At 38.4% G+C, this 18521-nt stretch overlaps 1 protein-coding gene across 1 annotated transcript in view; it reads left to right on the top strand.

Annotated features, from left to right (window-relative positions):
- The window catches only part of LOC131799174 (collagen alpha-2(I) chain), a 33550-nt gene that overhangs the window by 14226 nt on the left and 803 nt on the right, over positions 1-18521 (top strand). Inside the window, exons 30-70 of the mRNA XM_059116870.2 lie at positions 96-149; positions 248-301; positions 382-435; positions 673-717; positions 1118-1162; positions 1657-1710; positions 2271-2324; positions 2811-2864; positions 2963-3016; positions 3229-3282; positions 3803-3856; positions 4212-4265; positions 4997-5050; positions 5194-5247; positions 5841-5894; positions 6153-6206; positions 6290-6343; positions 6490-6543; positions 6967-7020; positions 7442-7495; positions 7795-7848; positions 8670-8723; positions 8853-8906; positions 9173-9226; positions 10259-10366; positions 11092-11145; positions 11411-11464; positions 11806-11859; positions 12191-12244; positions 12585-12638; positions 12724-12759; positions 13333-13350; positions 13516-13533; positions 13812-13847; positions 14215-14250; positions 14788-14877; positions 15261-15287; positions 16002-16122; positions 16565-16671; positions 16832-16915; positions 18103-18324. Of these exons, the coding sequence (XP_058972853.2) occupies positions 96-149; positions 248-301; positions 382-435; positions 673-717; positions 1118-1162; positions 1657-1710; positions 2271-2324; positions 2811-2864; positions 2963-3016; positions 3229-3282; positions 3803-3856; positions 4212-4265; positions 4997-5050; positions 5194-5247; positions 5841-5894; positions 6153-6206; positions 6290-6343; positions 6490-6543; positions 6967-7020; positions 7442-7495; positions 7795-7848; positions 8670-8723; positions 8853-8906; positions 9173-9226; positions 10259-10366; positions 11092-11145; positions 11411-11464; positions 11806-11859; positions 12191-12244; positions 12585-12638; positions 12724-12759; positions 13333-13350; positions 13516-13533; positions 13812-13847; positions 14215-14250; positions 14788-14877; positions 15261-15287; positions 16002-16122; positions 16565-16671; positions 16832-16915; positions 18103-18324 (2451 nt within the window). The remainder of the gene's footprint in view (positions 1-95; positions 150-247; positions 302-381; positions 436-672; positions 718-1117; positions 1163-1656; positions 1711-2270; positions 2325-2810; positions 2865-2962; positions 3017-3228; positions 3283-3802; positions 3857-4211; positions 4266-4996; positions 5051-5193; positions 5248-5840; positions 5895-6152; positions 6207-6289; positions 6344-6489; positions 6544-6966; positions 7021-7441; positions 7496-7794; positions 7849-8669; positions 8724-8852; positions 8907-9172; positions 9227-10258; positions 10367-11091; positions 11146-11410; positions 11465-11805; positions 11860-12190; positions 12245-12584; positions 12639-12723; positions 12760-13332; positions 13351-13515; positions 13534-13811; positions 13848-14214; positions 14251-14787; positions 14878-15260; positions 15288-16001; positions 16123-16564; positions 16672-16831; positions 16916-18102; positions 18325-18521) is intronic.

The following is an 18521-nucleotide window of genomic DNA, read 5'->3' as shown; positions in this document are numbered from 1 at the left end:
ACAGCTGGTTCTGCTGCCAGTGAAACAGATATCGATACATCCTTATAACATTTTTTATTTTGTTTGATTTTTTTGTTTTTCAATGATTTATTTAGGGTGAATCAGGTGCCCCAGGAGGTCAAGGTGCGGCAGGGGCATCAGGAACCATGGTAGGAAAATAAAAAACATATATGACGTTTCCATGGCCACAAACGATTAGTACCGTGTCACTCGAGCAATGATTGTGTCCGTTGTTTGTCCCCCACAGGGTCTCCAAGGTCCTGCAGGGTCCCAGGGATCAACTGGGGACGTTGGTGATGAGGTAAGATTATCGAAATTTTATATCTTTCTTAATGTATGTGTGGATTTTTGTTAATCAAAATTAAATGTCTCAACTCCTAGGGAGCTCCTGGTTCTGCCGGTGATGCAGGCTCAGCAGGATTCAGTGGCCGCCAGGTGAGTCAATGGATGAGCGGTACATGTGATGTGATGTGAGATTCCCGCTCGAAAAAAGAGTGTTATTTCAACATATTTCACAGCTCTTTAACTTAAACAGCACGATACACTCATTGGCTGGGAGTATCCGGATTGGGTGGACAAATTTTCAAAGACAGAACACCTAAGATACATTAGGATAACTTCTGCGTTTTAATTAAACCTTTTTTCATGAAAGATTTCTTTTACACCTTTCAGGGGCCCAAAGGAAGCTCAGGTTCTAATGGAGTTTCTGGGAAAAGAGTGAGTACTATTTGAAAAATCAGATTTGTAACAAGTTTCTTTGTATGCCCAGCTCTCCAAAAAATGGCATTTTATCATTCCATTGTTGATCCTTTTTTCTCGTTTTTTTGTTTACATAAACAGGCTCTGTAGGTCTATTTTTTTTTTTGGCTCAAGATTTTGACCCACTTTTCATATTGGAGATTTCAACGTAATTTTGATTCCTAAAAAAACAATGATTTCCGAACAGTACGATGATATTGTGCTCAAAGAATCCAACAGAAACGCGTACAATTATAATCCTGTGACCTGGGAAATATTTTCATCTCAACATGTGCATTGCTTGCGAAGCTAAACTGTCGTAATTTGATTGTTACTTTACAAGCAAAGTCTCATAAATGTGTGATTTATCCTTTTGTAGGGAAGAGCTGGTGAACCTGGCCTTAACGGAGTAAATGGAGATCCGGTAGGTTTTAAAATTCTTTTCTAAGAGGGACAAAACTTCAGGCCCCTGTGTGGGCCCCTGTGTTTTTGTGTGCGTGTGTGTATGTTTTTGTTTTGTTTTGTTTTTTTTTTATCGTTTGCATAAATCCCTATCCGGTGAATAGCGCAGTACGTTTTGTCAACACTTATTCGTTTTGTATACCTTTACCCAGATCCACTTTTATCGTTTTTTTGGCAGGTACATATGGGGTCAAGATAAATTCCTTTAAGTTTCTGTATCAAAATCCTAGTTAAATATTTATGTTTTTCTAAGGTATTGGTTTTCGTGAAATCTCTAAGATCGTTGTCAAAAGATCCTGTCTAGTATTGCCAAATTCCGTGAGGGATTTAAAAGAAAGTCCCATCTAACATATGCTGCTTTTTAAACTTAAGTTTCTAATCTCAATGAATGATTCGAAAGTTAAATACCCTGATGGAGGACACGTACCAGAACGTTTTTTTGTTTACTTAATACAGGGCTTGCAAGGATTAGCTGGACTTCCGGGAGACGAAGGAGGCATGGGAGAACCTGTATGTAACGCTTTTATACGTGAGCTCTTGCAATCCTCGGATGCTGAGTTTCAATTTTTCTTTCAGTTTACCACAAATTTGTGATGAAGTTGCTTATAGCAATTTTGTGTTGAAGCAATAAATGTATTTTCTTTGCTATTTTTTTTTTATTTTTTATTTTTCATTCCCCCCAACTCTTTGGTGGAAAGTTCCATGATCTTGTCAAGGAAAAGAAAATTCGTTGTTCAATCCTACGATAGAAAGTGGTCAAATCATAAATCTGTTATCGTTTCACTGCAATTGTCGGTAATTTGACGAAGAAGCAAAATAACTTGTAAAATAATTCAATGTATATATCAATATCATTGCGGGCACAGCTTAGGCAATGTGGACTAGGATATAACATATACATACATACATACATATATATATGTACACGTTGTATAAGTTTATCTAAATCTACAATAAATAAAAAATAAATAAATAAATAATAATAATGAAAAGTAACCAAAAATACACTCTTGAATGTTATTACTATTATTATTATTATTATTATTAAATTATTCAAACGATATCTCCAGGGCTCCATGGGACCCGTAGGTGCAGCTGGTGTAGATGGATCTCGTGGAATAAATGTAAGCATAATCATATTTAAAGTATATGCTACTCTTCGAGTTATTTTGTGAGATTTTACTTATTTGTTTGAAATCCGGGTAATCCTCTAAAACAGATTGGCCTTCGCCACTATTATCTGCTTGGCGGAAAAAATGATTGATCAGATTTCGGCGGAGTGATTTATCAGCAAAAATTCATGTCAAGTTCTTAATTGATTTCTGTGTCTTTATATTGCTTATTTTACAACTGGATCCGTATAATGTTGTAACAATTAACCAATACTATCCAACACTAGTCAGGCAATAGTATTGAGCCATTTCAAACTAGATGCTAAATAGTGATTATTGAACTTCGAGTCGACAGATTTTTTGTCTGATATCATGAGTATGATTTCTGCCCAATTTAAACCTATTTCAATTACTGTTATAAATTTGCTTCTGGGTTAGACCTTTTGATCATGTTGCTATGAAGATTATGATCAGTTTTTCTATTATTCGTCCTTCTAGGGCGGTGCTGGAGCTACTGGTCCTGTTGGAGCAGCGGGTAGGAGAGGAGAAGCGGTATGTATCGCTTTTATTAACAGTGAAATGACTTTTGATCAAATTAAAAAATTAATTTTTCGTAAGATTTGTGATATTTGTGTGTTTATTTTAAAAAGGGCGATGCTGGACCGACCGGCAGAGTTGGGAGACCTGGACCGATGGGACAACAGGTGAAGTTAAATTTAGTTTTTGTGTATCCCAGTTGGTTGTGTCGCCTTACTGGCTCATCCGGGTATGAATTCAGGTTTTATTGAATGTAGTCGAATAATTTTTTATTAAGGTGTTTGTTTGAATTAGTCGCTTTGGACTGTAGTCTTGCATGGCATATATTTAAGGAGAAGAGTAATATCAGGTGCTGAACTGCCTCTCTCTAATGTAACAGGGCGCTGAGGGTGAACCTGGCGAAGCAGGAGAAACTGGAATTCGAGGACCTAATGTGAGTTCACAGACTGAGAAAATTACTCAGCAGCATAATCATAGAATACTTATCACTAATTCGTAATATCATAATGTGTTCATTTAACTTTTAACTCCAAATCTGTCGTTACTAGAGCACATCCATGCTCTGTACAGAGATCAAAATTCATAATTGGTATGGAAGAAATTCTGAAAAATGTGAAAGTTTCTAATGATCAGCACCATGATTTGAATGTTAAAGAAATGATCGAGGGTTATTTATTTATTTATTAGCTTGAGCTTTACTCGTTTTTTACATTAATCTCCTTAGGAGACTTTCCAAGGGTTTCACTCTCATAATCGTCTTAAAAAGGCGCGTCAAAATTAAACGATGAGATGAGCAAACCAGAATGAGAGTAGTTATTAACTTAGGACGTACCAACGTGTAATTGACGGACCATCTTAATGCCGATCAAAACACATCTCCAAGGCAACCAGAATCCTGGGTATCTTCCTAAGCATATACGTACCTCATATTAGCTATTGTGAATGTGTTTCAGGGTGTCTCTGGCGATCGTGGTCTCGCTGGCACTCCGGGACAAAGTGGAGCAGATGTATGAAGTCCTCAATCGTAACAACTATTTTCATTTATTAATTAACAAACAAAGAAGGATTTCACGTCACTATTATGAATGATTTATTTAACATTGATGTACGTGAAGTTCTATTTCAAATAGAAAGGACTCATCGGCAAATTACCGTGTGCAATTGGAAGCACAGATGTTTCACGTCATGCCAAAATTGGTAGAAGAGTGTATCGATATTTCCTTTTTTTATTAACACTTAAAATGTTATTGGTCCTCGCCAGTTCACATATCCTTCTTGTCTCTAGATACCCTTTTTTGATTACATGTGTTTATTATGATCCGAAGCGTTAACTATGAATCTCCTCTCCTTCAACTATTTCAGGGTCCACAAGGGGACCCGGGAGCCCCTGGTGCGTCTGGCTTTGAAGGGAAAATGGCAAGTGAAATGCTTAACTTTAAACGTTACAACTTTCTTCTACTTTCCTGATACAATTATTCTGTTAAAAGTCATGAAAAATGCATATACATTCCTCAACTGATCAGTTTCCCCCCACCTCGTAGTGCCGACGAGGTAAACGATCTTGGTCATCAACAGCGTTCAAATTTGAGTTTAAATATCATGGGTGTGTATGTTTAAAAGCTGGTTATACGTAGCATAACGTAATTTCTGCTGTAAAGAAACAAACAGCTTCGCATCTTTGATAGCCCTAGGTGAATCTTCATTGTTTAATATGTAAATTCATAAATGGTTAGATTTGGACGGTTATGAGGTATTATCGTTTGTCTCCCGATGTGTATCGCGACGTTTCTACTGCATACAGCTAGTCTTCGTGAAACGATAAGGGCCATTGATCATCATCCAATCTTTGAAGCATCGTACTCCACTTCAATTGGCTTATTGTATTCAGCTGTAATTTTCACATTTCGAATACATTCTCCTTAGCGCACGCTGACCATGTCCTGTTGCTCTGTTACTTAATAGAGGGAATCCATGCCGCTGGAAATGTTTTCCACTGTTCCTGTAAAAGTTTCTGTTAGAGTTAAGAATCACCTGAGCCAAACCATTTTACTTTATTTATATCGTTTTCACCTCGATGAAAACTGCAACCCTTATTTACGCTATCGAGCTAAAGGTGTTGAAATGGCCGCAATGTATTTTTATTTCAGGGCATGATTGGTTCCATTGGAGATCAAGGGCCAACAGGTCTTAAAGGATTTAGGGTAAGTTAACGTCAAATACAATCTTCTTTGTACCTATATGCAACACATTACTGCATCACTGGAATTTCTGAGAGTTTTACTGTATTTCGGTGAAAATCTGGAGTTAATTATCATTTGCTTTTGTGTCCTTTTTTTTTCCGAAGGGTCAAGAAGGAGCTGCCGGATTACATGGGATCAGTGGAGATACAGGTTCTCAGGTACATACTGACACGGCTCAATTATAAAAGAGCCTAGATAAAGTTTCCTTAAGCCCGCTGTTACCTTCCCCTTCCTTTCTTTCTGTCTTTAACTTTTCCACTAAGGCAGACATGCTTCCTTTAACCACCTGAGGAGTCAATAAAGTTGTTGTTGTTGTTGTTGTTTTTATTTTTTTTTTGGGGGGGGGGGAGGCGGTGGGGTAGGGGGATAGGGGGTGACATTGAAAAAAAAAAAAGGACCAGGGGCCGAGACCGTTGGAGTTCATAATGAAGATTTTTGTACGACAGGAGAAACGTTCGTAAATAAATGGTACATTGGCTCTTGAATATTCGCTCACTAATATTGCTTTAAAGCGTTATATGAAAAGTTCCGACACATTTCCTTGCCAATTCACCAGTCCAAAAATGGCACGTTAAGATGATTTTAACCCTCTGCACTGACATACGAACGTCCGGACGGGCGGCCGGGAGGTGCAAATTATTCCTTATGGAATTTGTCAAGGAGCCTTGACCAGTTTATCTTGCTAATGTGTACCGCGAACAATCTCGTGTGATAAGCTGCAAGTGTAACTGTGTCTCCACTCTATGATTAGGGAGGTCAAGGAGTCATGGGTCAAAAGGGATATCGTGGAGAGGAAGGCGACAGCGTAAGTCGGAATCTATTCCACTTATAAATTGAAGTTTATGTGCTTTTTACTTCATAGGTTTCACAGAAATGACAGTTTTTTCTAGATACTCACACTGTGGGCTAAGGGTAACCCGCAGTGTGAATTCATTAAACAAGACATCTCATTGAATATTACCTGGAGCTTACCTTTCCTGTAACCAAACGAACGATCATTTAAATTTAAACCATTGACTGCATTCAAGAATCTTAAGGTCTATACTTACTCTTATCATTACAGGGAGGACCAGGAGGACCCGGGGCAACGGGAATGATGGGAGAACCTGGACCAGCGGTAAATTTAATGACTTGACCTTTCTGTAACCAATATAACGCAGGGTTGCTTATTTTATTTTCACACATGTGCGTTTTCCATAGGGAGGAGCTGGTGATCAAGGAAGTAGTGGAAAAACTGGTCGCAATGGAAATAAGGTGATGTCATGGCTTTGGGAATTTTTGATTTTTCTAAGTGATTAAGTGTACGGCAAGGGGCTGTGTAAATCCAAAGGACTGTATCTTTAAATTTCTACACTTTTCTGAGCCACTTTAACATTTTCATTTGAATTGCGTATTTTTAGGGTGCTGTTGGTGATCCTGGTCCCCCAGGGGACAACGGAGGCAGGGGCTCACCGGTGAGAGCTTCGCCATTTTTCCGCATTGATGTGTCCTGCATAAGTGACCTCTTGACTATAATACGGAAGCATTAAATGAATACATCGGCTACAAAAGGGGATTGGGGTGATCTGCAATCTATGATGAGAAACCTAACGTTATCAATGGTGTTAACTTTAAGCTAGCCTATTGACCCTGAATGCTTTTCCTTTTTCGGTGTTACTTGTAATGTCAGCAATTTCGATGTGAAAGAGTTCAACGTTAATCCTAAGTTCCTGAGAAAATTATCCCCAAACGTCTCGTAAGGAAACGGTTTTTAACGCGTTACTGTTGCCAACAATTTCTTGCATTCCTGTTTGAGCTCTGGCCCATATGAAATTTGTTGTCATCTTGCATTCAAGGAGACTAATGAAATGTTTTTTTTTTTCCAATTTGTTGTACAGGGAGCCCAGGGCCAGCCTGGACCTCCTGGTCCACCCGGAACTGCTGGGTCAATTGTAAGTGGAAGATAATTTGAAAGGTTCCCTCAATTTTTTTCCTGCAAGTGAAGATAATTGTGGTTGAATTATTATTCTAGTTAATGTGATTCTTCATTTTTCTTTTTCCTTTTTTTAAAAAATAGCCTCCTACGACAATACCCTTGCAAAATTGCAAGATCAGTCAGATGGCTAGGTGGAAGATTGTATACATAAACGAAAAAAGTTTTTTTTTCTTTTGCAACGATTGTGGGACATTAAAAAATAAGGAGAAAGGAGATTCTCTTTCAATTGGATCTAAAACGTCCTTGCCAACGCTGGTATGGAGCACCAATGAACCATTGGTGACAAAGACGTTGACGTCACCGCCATTTACTCTTGTGATTTGATTGGCTTATTCACCATGGTGTATGAGCCGTTATTTGTCTTACTTTTTTCGCAGGGTGATTTTGGCTTAGATGGAGCTGCGGGCTACTCAGGGCCAGTTGGAATGAGGGTAAGTGACTTTCCTCTGACACGAAAAATATCCGTTCAGAAGCCCTTTTCTCGAAAGTCCCGGTAACTAAATGGGCCTGAAACCATATTTTAAAATCAAATTTGAATAAGTAGTAGTTTCTGGCATCCTAACCAGTCCATTTTGTTTCTTTAATTGTTTGTTATTTGGTGGGGTTTTCAAAACCTTTGAAACCCCATCTGGAACGAAAATTAGAACAGCTTTACGGGGCCATAAAGTCACCAGGACTTTCGAGAAACGGACTCTAGGGCCAGAGAGACTCAACATTTTTTTTTTTTCAGGGCAATGTTGGACCGATTGGTAAGGCAGGAATCCAAGGTGCAGCGGGAGCAAAGGTAAAGTTGATTTAACCCTTCAAACTCTAGAGATCTCATAAATGATTCTCCCTTCCGACTGCTGTGAATTTTCTTGGAAATTAATCAGTAGAGAATATTTGATGTTATCTGATAAGCTGATAGGTTTTTTTTTTCTGGATACTGTGTTAAAATTGTCAGGGAAAGTAACAATCGAATCACTTCTGAGAGTGAGACGGTTAATGTTACCAGCATCCAGCTATGGATCAAATTATGTGTGATTTATACAGCATTGTTCATGATACAAAAATTGTAAAAATACCGATTCTGGAACGGGATTTTAAAGACAGACTTCTTGGCTATTTGCAATATTTGTCGATGAACAAGGGAATACGAATCAAACCCTTCCAGAATGTTTACTGAGTCATGAGTCATCCCAAATCTCAGGTTTCCTTTCCTCGGATTACGCGTCCATGACACTGCAGCTGAGCCTCCCTGCCTGGGGTTGAGTGGTCGATTATTGCGTGGTTAAGGGGTCTGTGATCAGCTTCACTTGAGAATGGAGTGTGTGCTTTCTTAATTGATGAATTAGACTTTAACTAAAATCATTAGTTATCGTCGTTCTCAGAAGAATGTTTTCGTATATGGAACATACACATGTATGATGGTGAGGGAAACTCGCTGAAATTCGATTTTCTTGGCTATGAAAAGACAAAATGGCCCACTACAGGCCGCTCAAGAAAAAAAGAAGATTCTATCTCATTGCAACCTATTTCAAAAGTTGAACATGATTTCATTTCGGTTAGCCGAAACAATATCACGTTTACGTAATATTGTCAATGTTTCACAATTTTTCTTGCTAGGGAGAAACAGGAGAACAAGGAAAGGAAGGAATAGACGGAAAAGCTGGCATAGATGTAAGTTTATCTTCTTGTCATTGCTCTGAAATGATGAAGATTTATATACTGTGGTAACTTCACGAGAAAAAGAAAACCATTCTCTTTGAATTCATCTTGGTTAATTTTTTTTTGTTTTTTTTTTTACAGGGTGAGGTAGGAGCAGCTGGCTCTCCAGGGAAGTCTGGCGAACGCGGTTCCACTGTAAGTATTTTCTTGCCCGTTTTGTCCTCTTTTTGTTTGTTTTGGTTACACTGCACTAAGTGTTTTTTAAAAAGGGCAACTCGTTGAAAAAAGGGTCTGCCATCAGATCGCCCCAATTGAGTAGCAGTATTATCTCAGTAATCCTTTCTTTTTCTTGTTTTGAGAGCGTTTGTAGGCAACCAAAGGATATAGCTAAAGGCTCAGTTTCATTTGCTGTTCTGCGTTCCCTTAAACTGATATCCATTTGAACTCTCTTTTCGTCACAGGGAAGTCCTGGTGAATCTGGTGAAGCAGGAAAACCTGGAAGAGTTGGATCTAAGGTGGGGCTCGTCAAGAAAAATAAGCTTCTTAAACTTTCAGTAGTTTTACAGCTATTTATTTAGTCTCTACGCTGGCATTCTCTCCTTCGAGCTGTGTTTATCTTTTTCTTCATTAATCATAACCATTACAAATTCCTCAATTCTTATTGGTGCCTTTGCAGCTTCATTTTGCACTAATCATTCTGTACAGTTGAAATCGGACAGTGTAATCAGACAGTTGGCTGTAATCAGACAGTTGAAGCAGTCAATCATACTAAGTCCACTCAGCTAAATCCACCAATCACAGAATTGATCACAATAACCACAGCAACAACCACTTATCCAAAGAAAAACTGGGCAATTTCCAAAATGGAGGAATTTTTAACTAAAGACATTGTCTCCACTGGAGACATTTGTTCTAGGTGTATTTGTTTTTTCGGAAATTGAAATGGTTATGATTAATTGGTAACAGGATTTCTTGCAGTCCAATTCTGTCTGTAATCATACTCGTGATAAACAAATCGGACTCCCGCTTCGCGGTCGTCCGATTTTATTAATCACTCGTGTAATTACAGACCGAATTGGACTCCACTCAGTCCTATTACCACTATATATATATTTATATATGTATTCATTTCTTTTTTAATGATACATGTGACATTCATTCTTTCATTTGTCTGTTTATTTATCATTCTCATTACCAACCAAAGAAATTCTTCATTGTTAAACAAGTTCTTCTTGTCAGCACCTAAGGAAATGTATAGAGAACAGAATGGAGAATATACTTCCTGATTATCCGTTGTAAAAGATTAAAGCACTTGCTATTTATGGACCTGCTTTACAACGAAAATCACACACCTCCCTCCCCTTCACAATTTTTTCTGTGAAGGTGTCATAGCTGTCTATTAGTTAACGTTGTATTAATGTTAGGAGCAGGGGTGAGGATCGGGATGCATTTTTCCCAAGTTTCCTGGATACTCTTGGTGATATTGTTTCAGTGAGCGGATGACTTTTTGTTTGACAGCCGAATAACCCTAGCCTATCGCTTTTCAGGGCCTTGACGGCGACTTGGGAGCAGCTGGACCACAGGGAGATGTTGGTCCAACTGGACCGGAGGGTCCAAAAGGCGAAGAAGGAGCCACTGGAACCGAAGGCACTGTGGTATGTTCGATATTCATATAGACAACGCTTTCTTGTTTTAATTACTAAGTGTTTGAGGCTGCTTTGAACTTTGTGCGGCTTTTGTTGTAAAGAAAGAAGTCCATTGGAACCTCTCTTTGGAAAAGGTTTTTTTTTTAGCCATTTATTCAGCCCCATTTAAGGGCCACCAAATTTAATCCTAATTGTGACCGTTGCTGCAGAGACGCTGTTATTCAGGGGACACTTTTTACAGTCTCGTAAGCATCCCTTGGGTTGAGGTTACGCTGTAACCGTTTAATCTGTTACCCTCACTGAAGAGACACTTCTAGTCAAGTTACACTTTTTCTGGTTCCGATATGTTTATAATATAGTCATTGTAAGTTTCCCAGAGGTCCACAGAGAGTCGCGTGGGGTAGTCGCACGAGACATTGCCTGGTGTTAAACCCTTGTTTGATAACACAGTCCTAATGAGAAGTAGAACCCCGTTCCGTTTTGTGAGGCATTTGAACCTCAAAAGATAGCTCACCACAACCAGGATTAATCTAGAATCCTCTTTCGCGGTAACTTGCAAGTTAATTCTTTTACTGAAAGAGAGGGTTAAGATCATGATTACATTGTGTCATCAAAGTGCGCCGTTGTAAAAGAGGTTTGGTATGTGAGGGGTTCATTAATTCATAAATTCATTCAGGGTTAGGGTTAGTCCTTGTTTTCTCCTACACACCACTCATTCGCGTGTCTTGTTTTAGGGTGTTCCAGGTCAGCGTGGCTCGCGAGGATCTGACGGCAACCCTGGTGCCACGGTGAGTCGATTAACCTATACAAGGCAGTTTCATCCGGTTTTTCCGGTTTCAGCCTCTTATATCGTTAAATTAACTTACTCGTGACGTATTTAGCCTACCAATGTATTTCTGGTTGCTTGTTCACACCAATTTGGTTGACATGACATCATATACCTAAGCTTTAAATTCAATAAGACCAACGTAATATTTTAAGAAACCAAATTTTTTATAATACTTTTTTTCCCATTTTCATTAATAATTCCAGTTTTCTTTTGTCTGAGTCCAGGGCGATCCTGGAGAATCAGGTGATGATGGAAACGTCGGTTCAAGAGGACAAAAGGTATTCATTGGAATCCTTGATGGCTCATTTTTTTTTATGGATCATTTAATTTATTTGGTTATGTATTTATCTGTTTCATTTCGCCTAGCACACAATGCAAAATAATGTTAACTACAAACATTTATGTCGAGAATATCTGAGAAAAAACAAAGTGAGGTTCCCTCACAAGAAAATCAAACAAAACGATTTTGACAAGATATTGTTATTTGTAACATCTGTGTTCTATTCGTTGACATTAGATTTTTATTTTTTGAAGGATGTAAAGTGTAAAGAGCCAAAACTCCTAGGCGAAAAGAGAGCAGATGTATTAAAGTTTTCTCTTTACGTATTTTAATTTCTAGGGAGATGCGGGTGATACGGGTGACACTGGCCCAGACGGGAGCCTGGGACCAAAGGTAGGTCGTGGCTTAAAATCTTTTCATTTAACGTTACTCAGTGAGGAAATGTTCGGTGCAGGAATGGGATGATAAATTTACATTGTTGGTAGGTACACTTCAACACCAAAGAAATATGTTTATTGTGTAGTCTGCGCATAAGAAGTCGAGTTGAACAAGAAGCTTAATCTGTTGATGCAGTAGGACACGCATACTGATCTACAACAATTCTTCACATCATTTGAAACAATTATCCACAGTGATATATGATTGTCCAGTTTTGTAACTTTGCCTCTGGACCCAACGATCCTTTGATATTTCGCTAATGCTCATATGGATATTTCAACCTTAGGGTCAAAAAGGCTCCATTGGTCCACGAGGAGATAGTGGGTTAGAAGGAGCTGTGGTAGGCTGTCAGCTGTTATTATTCATTTGCCTATTTGTTAATGTATTTTCCAGCAAAAAGATATTTTACGCTGACTTAATTAAGCGTTACGGAATTCAATATATCTACTGCGTTTCAGGTGCAGTGCTCATTGAAGAATCGTAAAATCGTTTTATAGAAATCATTACGAAAAACGTTTTTTCATATTTAAACTTAATACAATCATTTGTTACAATGGAATGGCCTGCAAGCAGGCGAACAGATAAGCGCCACGTTCCTAGCTGCGGCGTTCATCGAATAAACATGGAAGCTCACGAATTAAGTTTAATTTACTAAGGGATTTTTTTTGTCTTCTGCCCAGGGTGCTGATGGGCCACGTGGTCGGGTCGGTGAAAGAGGGGACGAAGGTTTTGAAGTAAGTCAAATACATAGGTATTTTATTTTGATGATATTCAGGATATCAAGTCCTTATAACATTATTAAACTTTATTTCGTGACAGGGACCAACAGGAATGTCTGGATCCGTAGGATTGAAGGTAGTTTTAATTATTATTTTTTCATTAGCTGCTTACTTTTGCTTACGTTAACTTCTTCAACGTGATACGGGAATCTCAACTCTGGAACGGCTTTAATTCAGGCGCTGATTTTTCCATGAGTCGGACTTAGAGCAGTTTTCACTTGAGTTTCGAAAATATCAAAGCCAAGGTAATCGCAACGGCCAATCAGAAGAAGGAAAATTCGTTTAACTGAGTTAATGAGAACTCAAAGTCAACCAAACAAACTGCCTAAAGCGCGGACAAAGGTTAGGGAACAAGTCATGGTTGGTTTCAGTTTTGAATATGATTGGTTTACAGAATGGCGTGAGTTTTCTGGACCAATCACAGAGCGAAGAAAAGCACAACCTAAGCAATTACAAACTACTTTCGACACTCAGTTAAAAATTTGGTCCGTAATGCGTAAATGATCACAACCTATTAATTACTGATTATTTTTATGGACCTTTTCAAGGGAATGGCTCTAACGATTAATTTTGGCGTCCTATGGTAGCTGCTTCTTCTTCTGTTTATTTTCATCAATAACGTTACTTTCTTTTATTTTTACTTTTTCAGGGAGATCGTGGTCGTCAGGTAGAGTAACAGTGTTATCGTTTATTAAGTTTGAAAATCTTTCAAAAAAACTAATATTTTAGAAATAAACATGGCTTTCCATTAGCACAAAGTAATTGTAAACTGACGTTTCTCTCATATCCTGCTTTTTTTTTTCTCCTTTCTTATTTTTTTGTGGTTTCTCAGGGCGAAGACGGTCAAGAGGTAAGTTTTTCTCTTCACATTTTTTTCAAAAATGAAAAATTTGTGCTTTAACATAAAGAAAATAAGAAAATCGTTTTGACTAACAGGGAAAGAAATCAGTACAGTAAAGGTGCTTCTTATCAAGTTAAGGCTCAAAGAGCGGCCTGATACGGTTTTGTTTCTAGGTTCTTGATATGAGAGTTTCTTGCATTTAATTGTGTTGTCAATGCTAGTGTGATATAACATTATTAAATTAAGTTTGTAAACAATTCTGATTGTATTCAATAAAATTATCTCAGGGTCCCGCAGGTGGAAGAGGACCTCCTGGTTCACCGGTAAGTGAAATACCCAGTGAACAAAAATTGCATACAAGCTAAACTAGAGGGTCGCTTTTCATCGTAAATATTTTCTTGCATTTTACATCATCCATGCAAGCCCCTCGTGTTTGTCCGTTTGTTTCCTTTTCTTTGGGTTTTTTCCCAAGAATTCGCATTTCGTTCCAAATTAGGAAGGATTGTTTCCAGACTTTTAATAGAAATCTCTCGTTGTTAGAAAAAAAATAATAATTATAACAATGACGGGAATGCGCAGGTGATGGATTTCTTACAGCTCCAGCCACCCTCCCCTCCCTCCTTCTTCCCTGTGAACCTGTTTGGCTGCGAAAGAGAACCCTGGTATTAATCATTATTTTTCCTTCATTAGGCCGTTCTTCCAGCTGAGTTTGCGGGACAGTTTTCAGTAAGTCATTCACATTCTGTTCGTATGTTGTTCTTGCGCTTTCCAAACTTCTGAAAGCTGAAGAACATCAGTGAGACACACTACGCCTCGTGTGCTACTTTTATGCTCTGACCACATTTTGACGTCTCCTGTGATCTGTTTCAGAACAGACACACGGCAACATGGAATCGATTTGTTAATTCCTTAAGTACAATGTAATATTTCTTGTTACTAAAAACTGGAGCATTGGATAATGCAATAAAAGAGTTTTCATTGGCTTAGCCATTATACCATCTGCGCGCATGAAGGCGAGTTAAACCAGTAGTGATTTTTTACATTGTAACACTGGCGTTCCGTTTGCTCTTACAAAATAAAGTTGGGAAGATTTATCTATACTTTGGGGCGTTTGTATTAAACAATTAGATGACTAAAGCCAATTCGGTCCCACGGGCCTCGTTGGCTATCTATCATCTTATATCCAACGCGCGCTCGTGGATTAACTGTTTAGTAGTCATGTTTAGAACCGTTAAACTTCATCTACGCTTTGTGTCGGTCTAGTTCCCAGGTTACCAACAAGATTACAGCGATCCTGCCTCTCTCCAAACAGAAAAATCTGGATCTAGGAGGTTGTACCGAAGCGGCGAACAGGTATTAGCGTAGTGTAGTGAAGATGTACTAAATGTGGGAAATGGTATCCTAAGTTTCTGTACAATGAATATCACCTCCACCATAATGGCGATCAAAGTAATAATCGAGAGGGTTAATGGATAGAAAGGTGTTATAAAAGGGGAGGAGTAGAAAGCTTATCAAAATATCCTTTCTAGGCACAATGTTAGTCATTTTCTCATTTTCTTTCCCTCAGGTTTTAAAACTAACTACACATATCGAAATCCACCATGTAAAACTAGTAGTTTGCCTTTTCTTTTTCTTTTAATGTTAATTAAATGTCATAAGTGTATCCGATGTCACTTGTGTGTGAATGTTTTAACTAATTGAGTTGACCAGTTGACCTTTTGTGTTTCAATTAACAGGACACTGAGACCGAAACCAAGCCTCAGGTAAGATGACTTTTTTCCAAGTTACAAACCGCTTTCCCCGTGGAAGTCCCATAGGATTTTCATAAACGTTGCTTGAGTATTGAAGTTAGTAAATTAATGCTAACAGTTTAATCATTGGATTCGACGTCCCTTATGCGGCAACAATATATTATTGCCGTGGAATGCAGTGGAGTTTTATTGTTCCTGGTGTCATTGTGGCTGTTTTTGTTGTTGTTCTTACCTTCTTCTTAGTTACGTTGAAAGTCGTACCTTTAACTTCTTAGATCGATGAACTATAGATGTAATTGACCAACTGATCTTTTCCGCTGCATTCATGATCAAGAAATTGTCGATACAAGGTTTTCCTTTTTACTGTAGGCAACTGAAAAATTCCTAGTATCACCTGAAGCTGATTTAGCGTATGTTGGCGGGCATTTACTCTAAAGATAATTTGGCCTTTGGCAGCGGGCTCCAACCCGTTCCTCTCAGAAACTAAAACGCAACCTGAAATTTCCACAGTTCCAGCTTACTTTCCTTTGGAATTGGATTTCCATTCTGATCTGCTCTTCTCTGTGCCACAGTAATAATAGGACTTACTAGCTCAATGCACTAGAAAGCGCCACAGGTAATTACGCTAGATTTTGCGTCGACATACAGTATTCTAAAATGACAACACTTACTTTCCATAGTCGCTTTCCTAAGACCTGTACTTGTATTTTTTTCTTTAACTTATAGATTGACCTTTACGACGTGATCAGTTATCGTATAGATATGTATAAGAATCCGAACGGCTCTCAAGCATTCCCCGCAAGGACCTGTCGAGACTTGCACATGAGCTATCCTGAACTCAAAAGCGGTTTGTGCATAAAGTGATCTTTGTTTATAATTTTTTTTTTTTTAATACACATCATCTTTCTTTTTGACTTTTATTAATAGAAATGTTTGGTTTTTCAACCTGCGAGAGCTATAACAAAGTTCGCGAAATTTCCTTTCAGGCCTCACATCATGTGCCTCACAATCACGAAATTGGTCCAAAATGTGTTGGCAACCGACCTGTCATCCAAAGTATGAGATGACTATTTCTCGAAAGTCTAGTGTTTCAACTAATCAATCTCTCGTTCATTTATTTACTCATGCAGACTATCCTCTCTACTGTGGCCAGTTTACATTGTCAACTCGGTCGATAAACTAAATTATCTTGATTTAGTATTGTTTGATCGATAGATTGATAAATAGATAGATTGATTGATTATTTGATTGATTGATTATTTGATTGATCGATTAATTAATTACCTTAGGACTCTATTGGATTGATCCTAATGGTGGGATAGCAAACGATGCCATCGAAGTTTATTGTGAATTCCAAACCAACGGGTCCTGCCTGTATCCGGGACAAGAAAACCAGGTTGGTGATCTTGTTCCATTATCTGTGTTTTCGTTGGTGTCGACTTTGTCTCTAAAACGCTGTGTTGGACTGGTGTGACTGTAGCTATGCTCTCAATATAGGACTCTTTTGTTTCAAAACTGGGAGGGTCAATCAATTTGTATGGTTTCTTGCTCTACAGCCGTTTGTAACTGACAAGAAGAAATGGTTCAGCGGTAGCGATGGATACAAATGGCTAGGCAAAGAACTGCTCGGACTTGACAAGGTAAGTACTCAGTCTTCGGAAACTTGAGAGTGCTACGTTTGAACATATTCCTTTCAGGGTAATTATTCGTTTTGTAGCAGAAGTGCAAGTCTCAGAACATTTGTGTTTTTGCAGCTTTTTTCACGTATAGTTAAAAAACTTAACGATATTAATATTCTGACCCCAAATCCCTAACAATGAATCATTTGTATCAAAAACGAGAAACTCAAATTGCAAAACTTTGTTCGTTTTCTTTGGAAACACAACCTACAGCAATTCGCATGCTTCTCTACGGGCTCGTCAAAATACGGCACAACTCGTAAAAATACTCAGCGATACTTCACACCAAAACGGATGAACAAAAGGAGTAAGAAACTGTGGTGCTGCGTCGGTGGGAGAGTATAACAGAGTAATTTTGTGCTATCAACTGAGTTGAAAACGCAAATTAGCCACCATAAAGAGTTTAAGGCTGACGTTTCAAACGTTAGCCCTTCGTCAATCGCTCTGACGAAGGGCTAACGCTCGGAACGTCAGCCTTTAAAATCTTTACGGAGGCCAATTTACGTTTTCAACTCAGTTGATAACGCTTAATTACCGTGTTACACATCAAAACGTCTATTAAGATATATTTTTTTAATGGAATTCTTTCCAAAAAAAATATTTTATTTGCCACTAGACGTTCTGTTTGTTGACTTATCCTCAAAGGATGTCATGTTAACCATGGGGTTTAAAGCTATGATTTCTTTTTTGGATTGCGGTTACAACTCTTAATTGGCTTATCAGGACAAATAATCTTCAGAGATAAGCCAAACAGGAGTCTATTTTGGAAGTCGAAATTTGATTAAACTACTTTCTGTGCATACATTAAGAGCTTCCAAAAACAATTAGAAGTTGTACACGTTTTGAAGTCGTAATGGATCAGAATTGGAAAAAACAACGTTTATTTCACCTCTGTTGTCCGAATTACTTGTTTTTCTACATTTCACACATTTTTTTATATGCGCCATTCACAATCCTGATCACAGATGACTTGTGAGGTATGATCGTCACAGGCAGACTAAAATTAGAGAGATTATATCGAAGGTAAACGATGCAAAACGACCAGAGGTCTCGACTTGGCCTAAACCCATGGCTTCAACTTCTTTGATTGATTTAAACTTGTGAAGTTTAGTTATCCACCGTCTATTTTTGTTTTGTATTATGCACAGCTTGAATACGTATCGGAGCAAAGTCAGTTGGAGTTCCTCCAGCTGTTAAGTGATCGTGCCCGCCAGCGGATTACGTATCACTGCAAGAACTCAGTAGCATGGCCTGAGAAGAGTTCGAATGAAGGGATAAAGTCCATCAAGATGTTAACTGTTAATGGGCTTGAACTGCACGCGAGATCCTCAAACAAATTTAAACCGACACTAGTGGGGGATGACTGTGCGGTAAGTGAAACCGAAAAAAAAAAAGAATGAGACTATCAAGAGACAAATACGATGTCCGCTATTGGCCGTGGGTTGGGATGAAAACCCGAACTTTATCATTTGAAGACGAGATCGAGGTTCAGTCACGTTCTAAAACGTCAAAGTTAGGCATCAAAGTCTAAATTGTTAAAGCACGTTAGAGCAGAGTGTAAGGATAT

The sequence above is a fragment of the Pocillopora verrucosa genome, chromosome 10 (assembly GCF_036669915.1).
Source record: "Pocillopora verrucosa isolate sample1 chromosome 10, ASM3666991v2, whole genome shotgun sequence".
NCBI classification, from domain to species: domain Eukaryota; kingdom Metazoa; phylum Cnidaria; class Anthozoa; order Scleractinia; family Pocilloporidae; genus Pocillopora; species Pocillopora verrucosa.
This window is presented reverse-complemented; position numbering and strand designations above follow the sequence as displayed.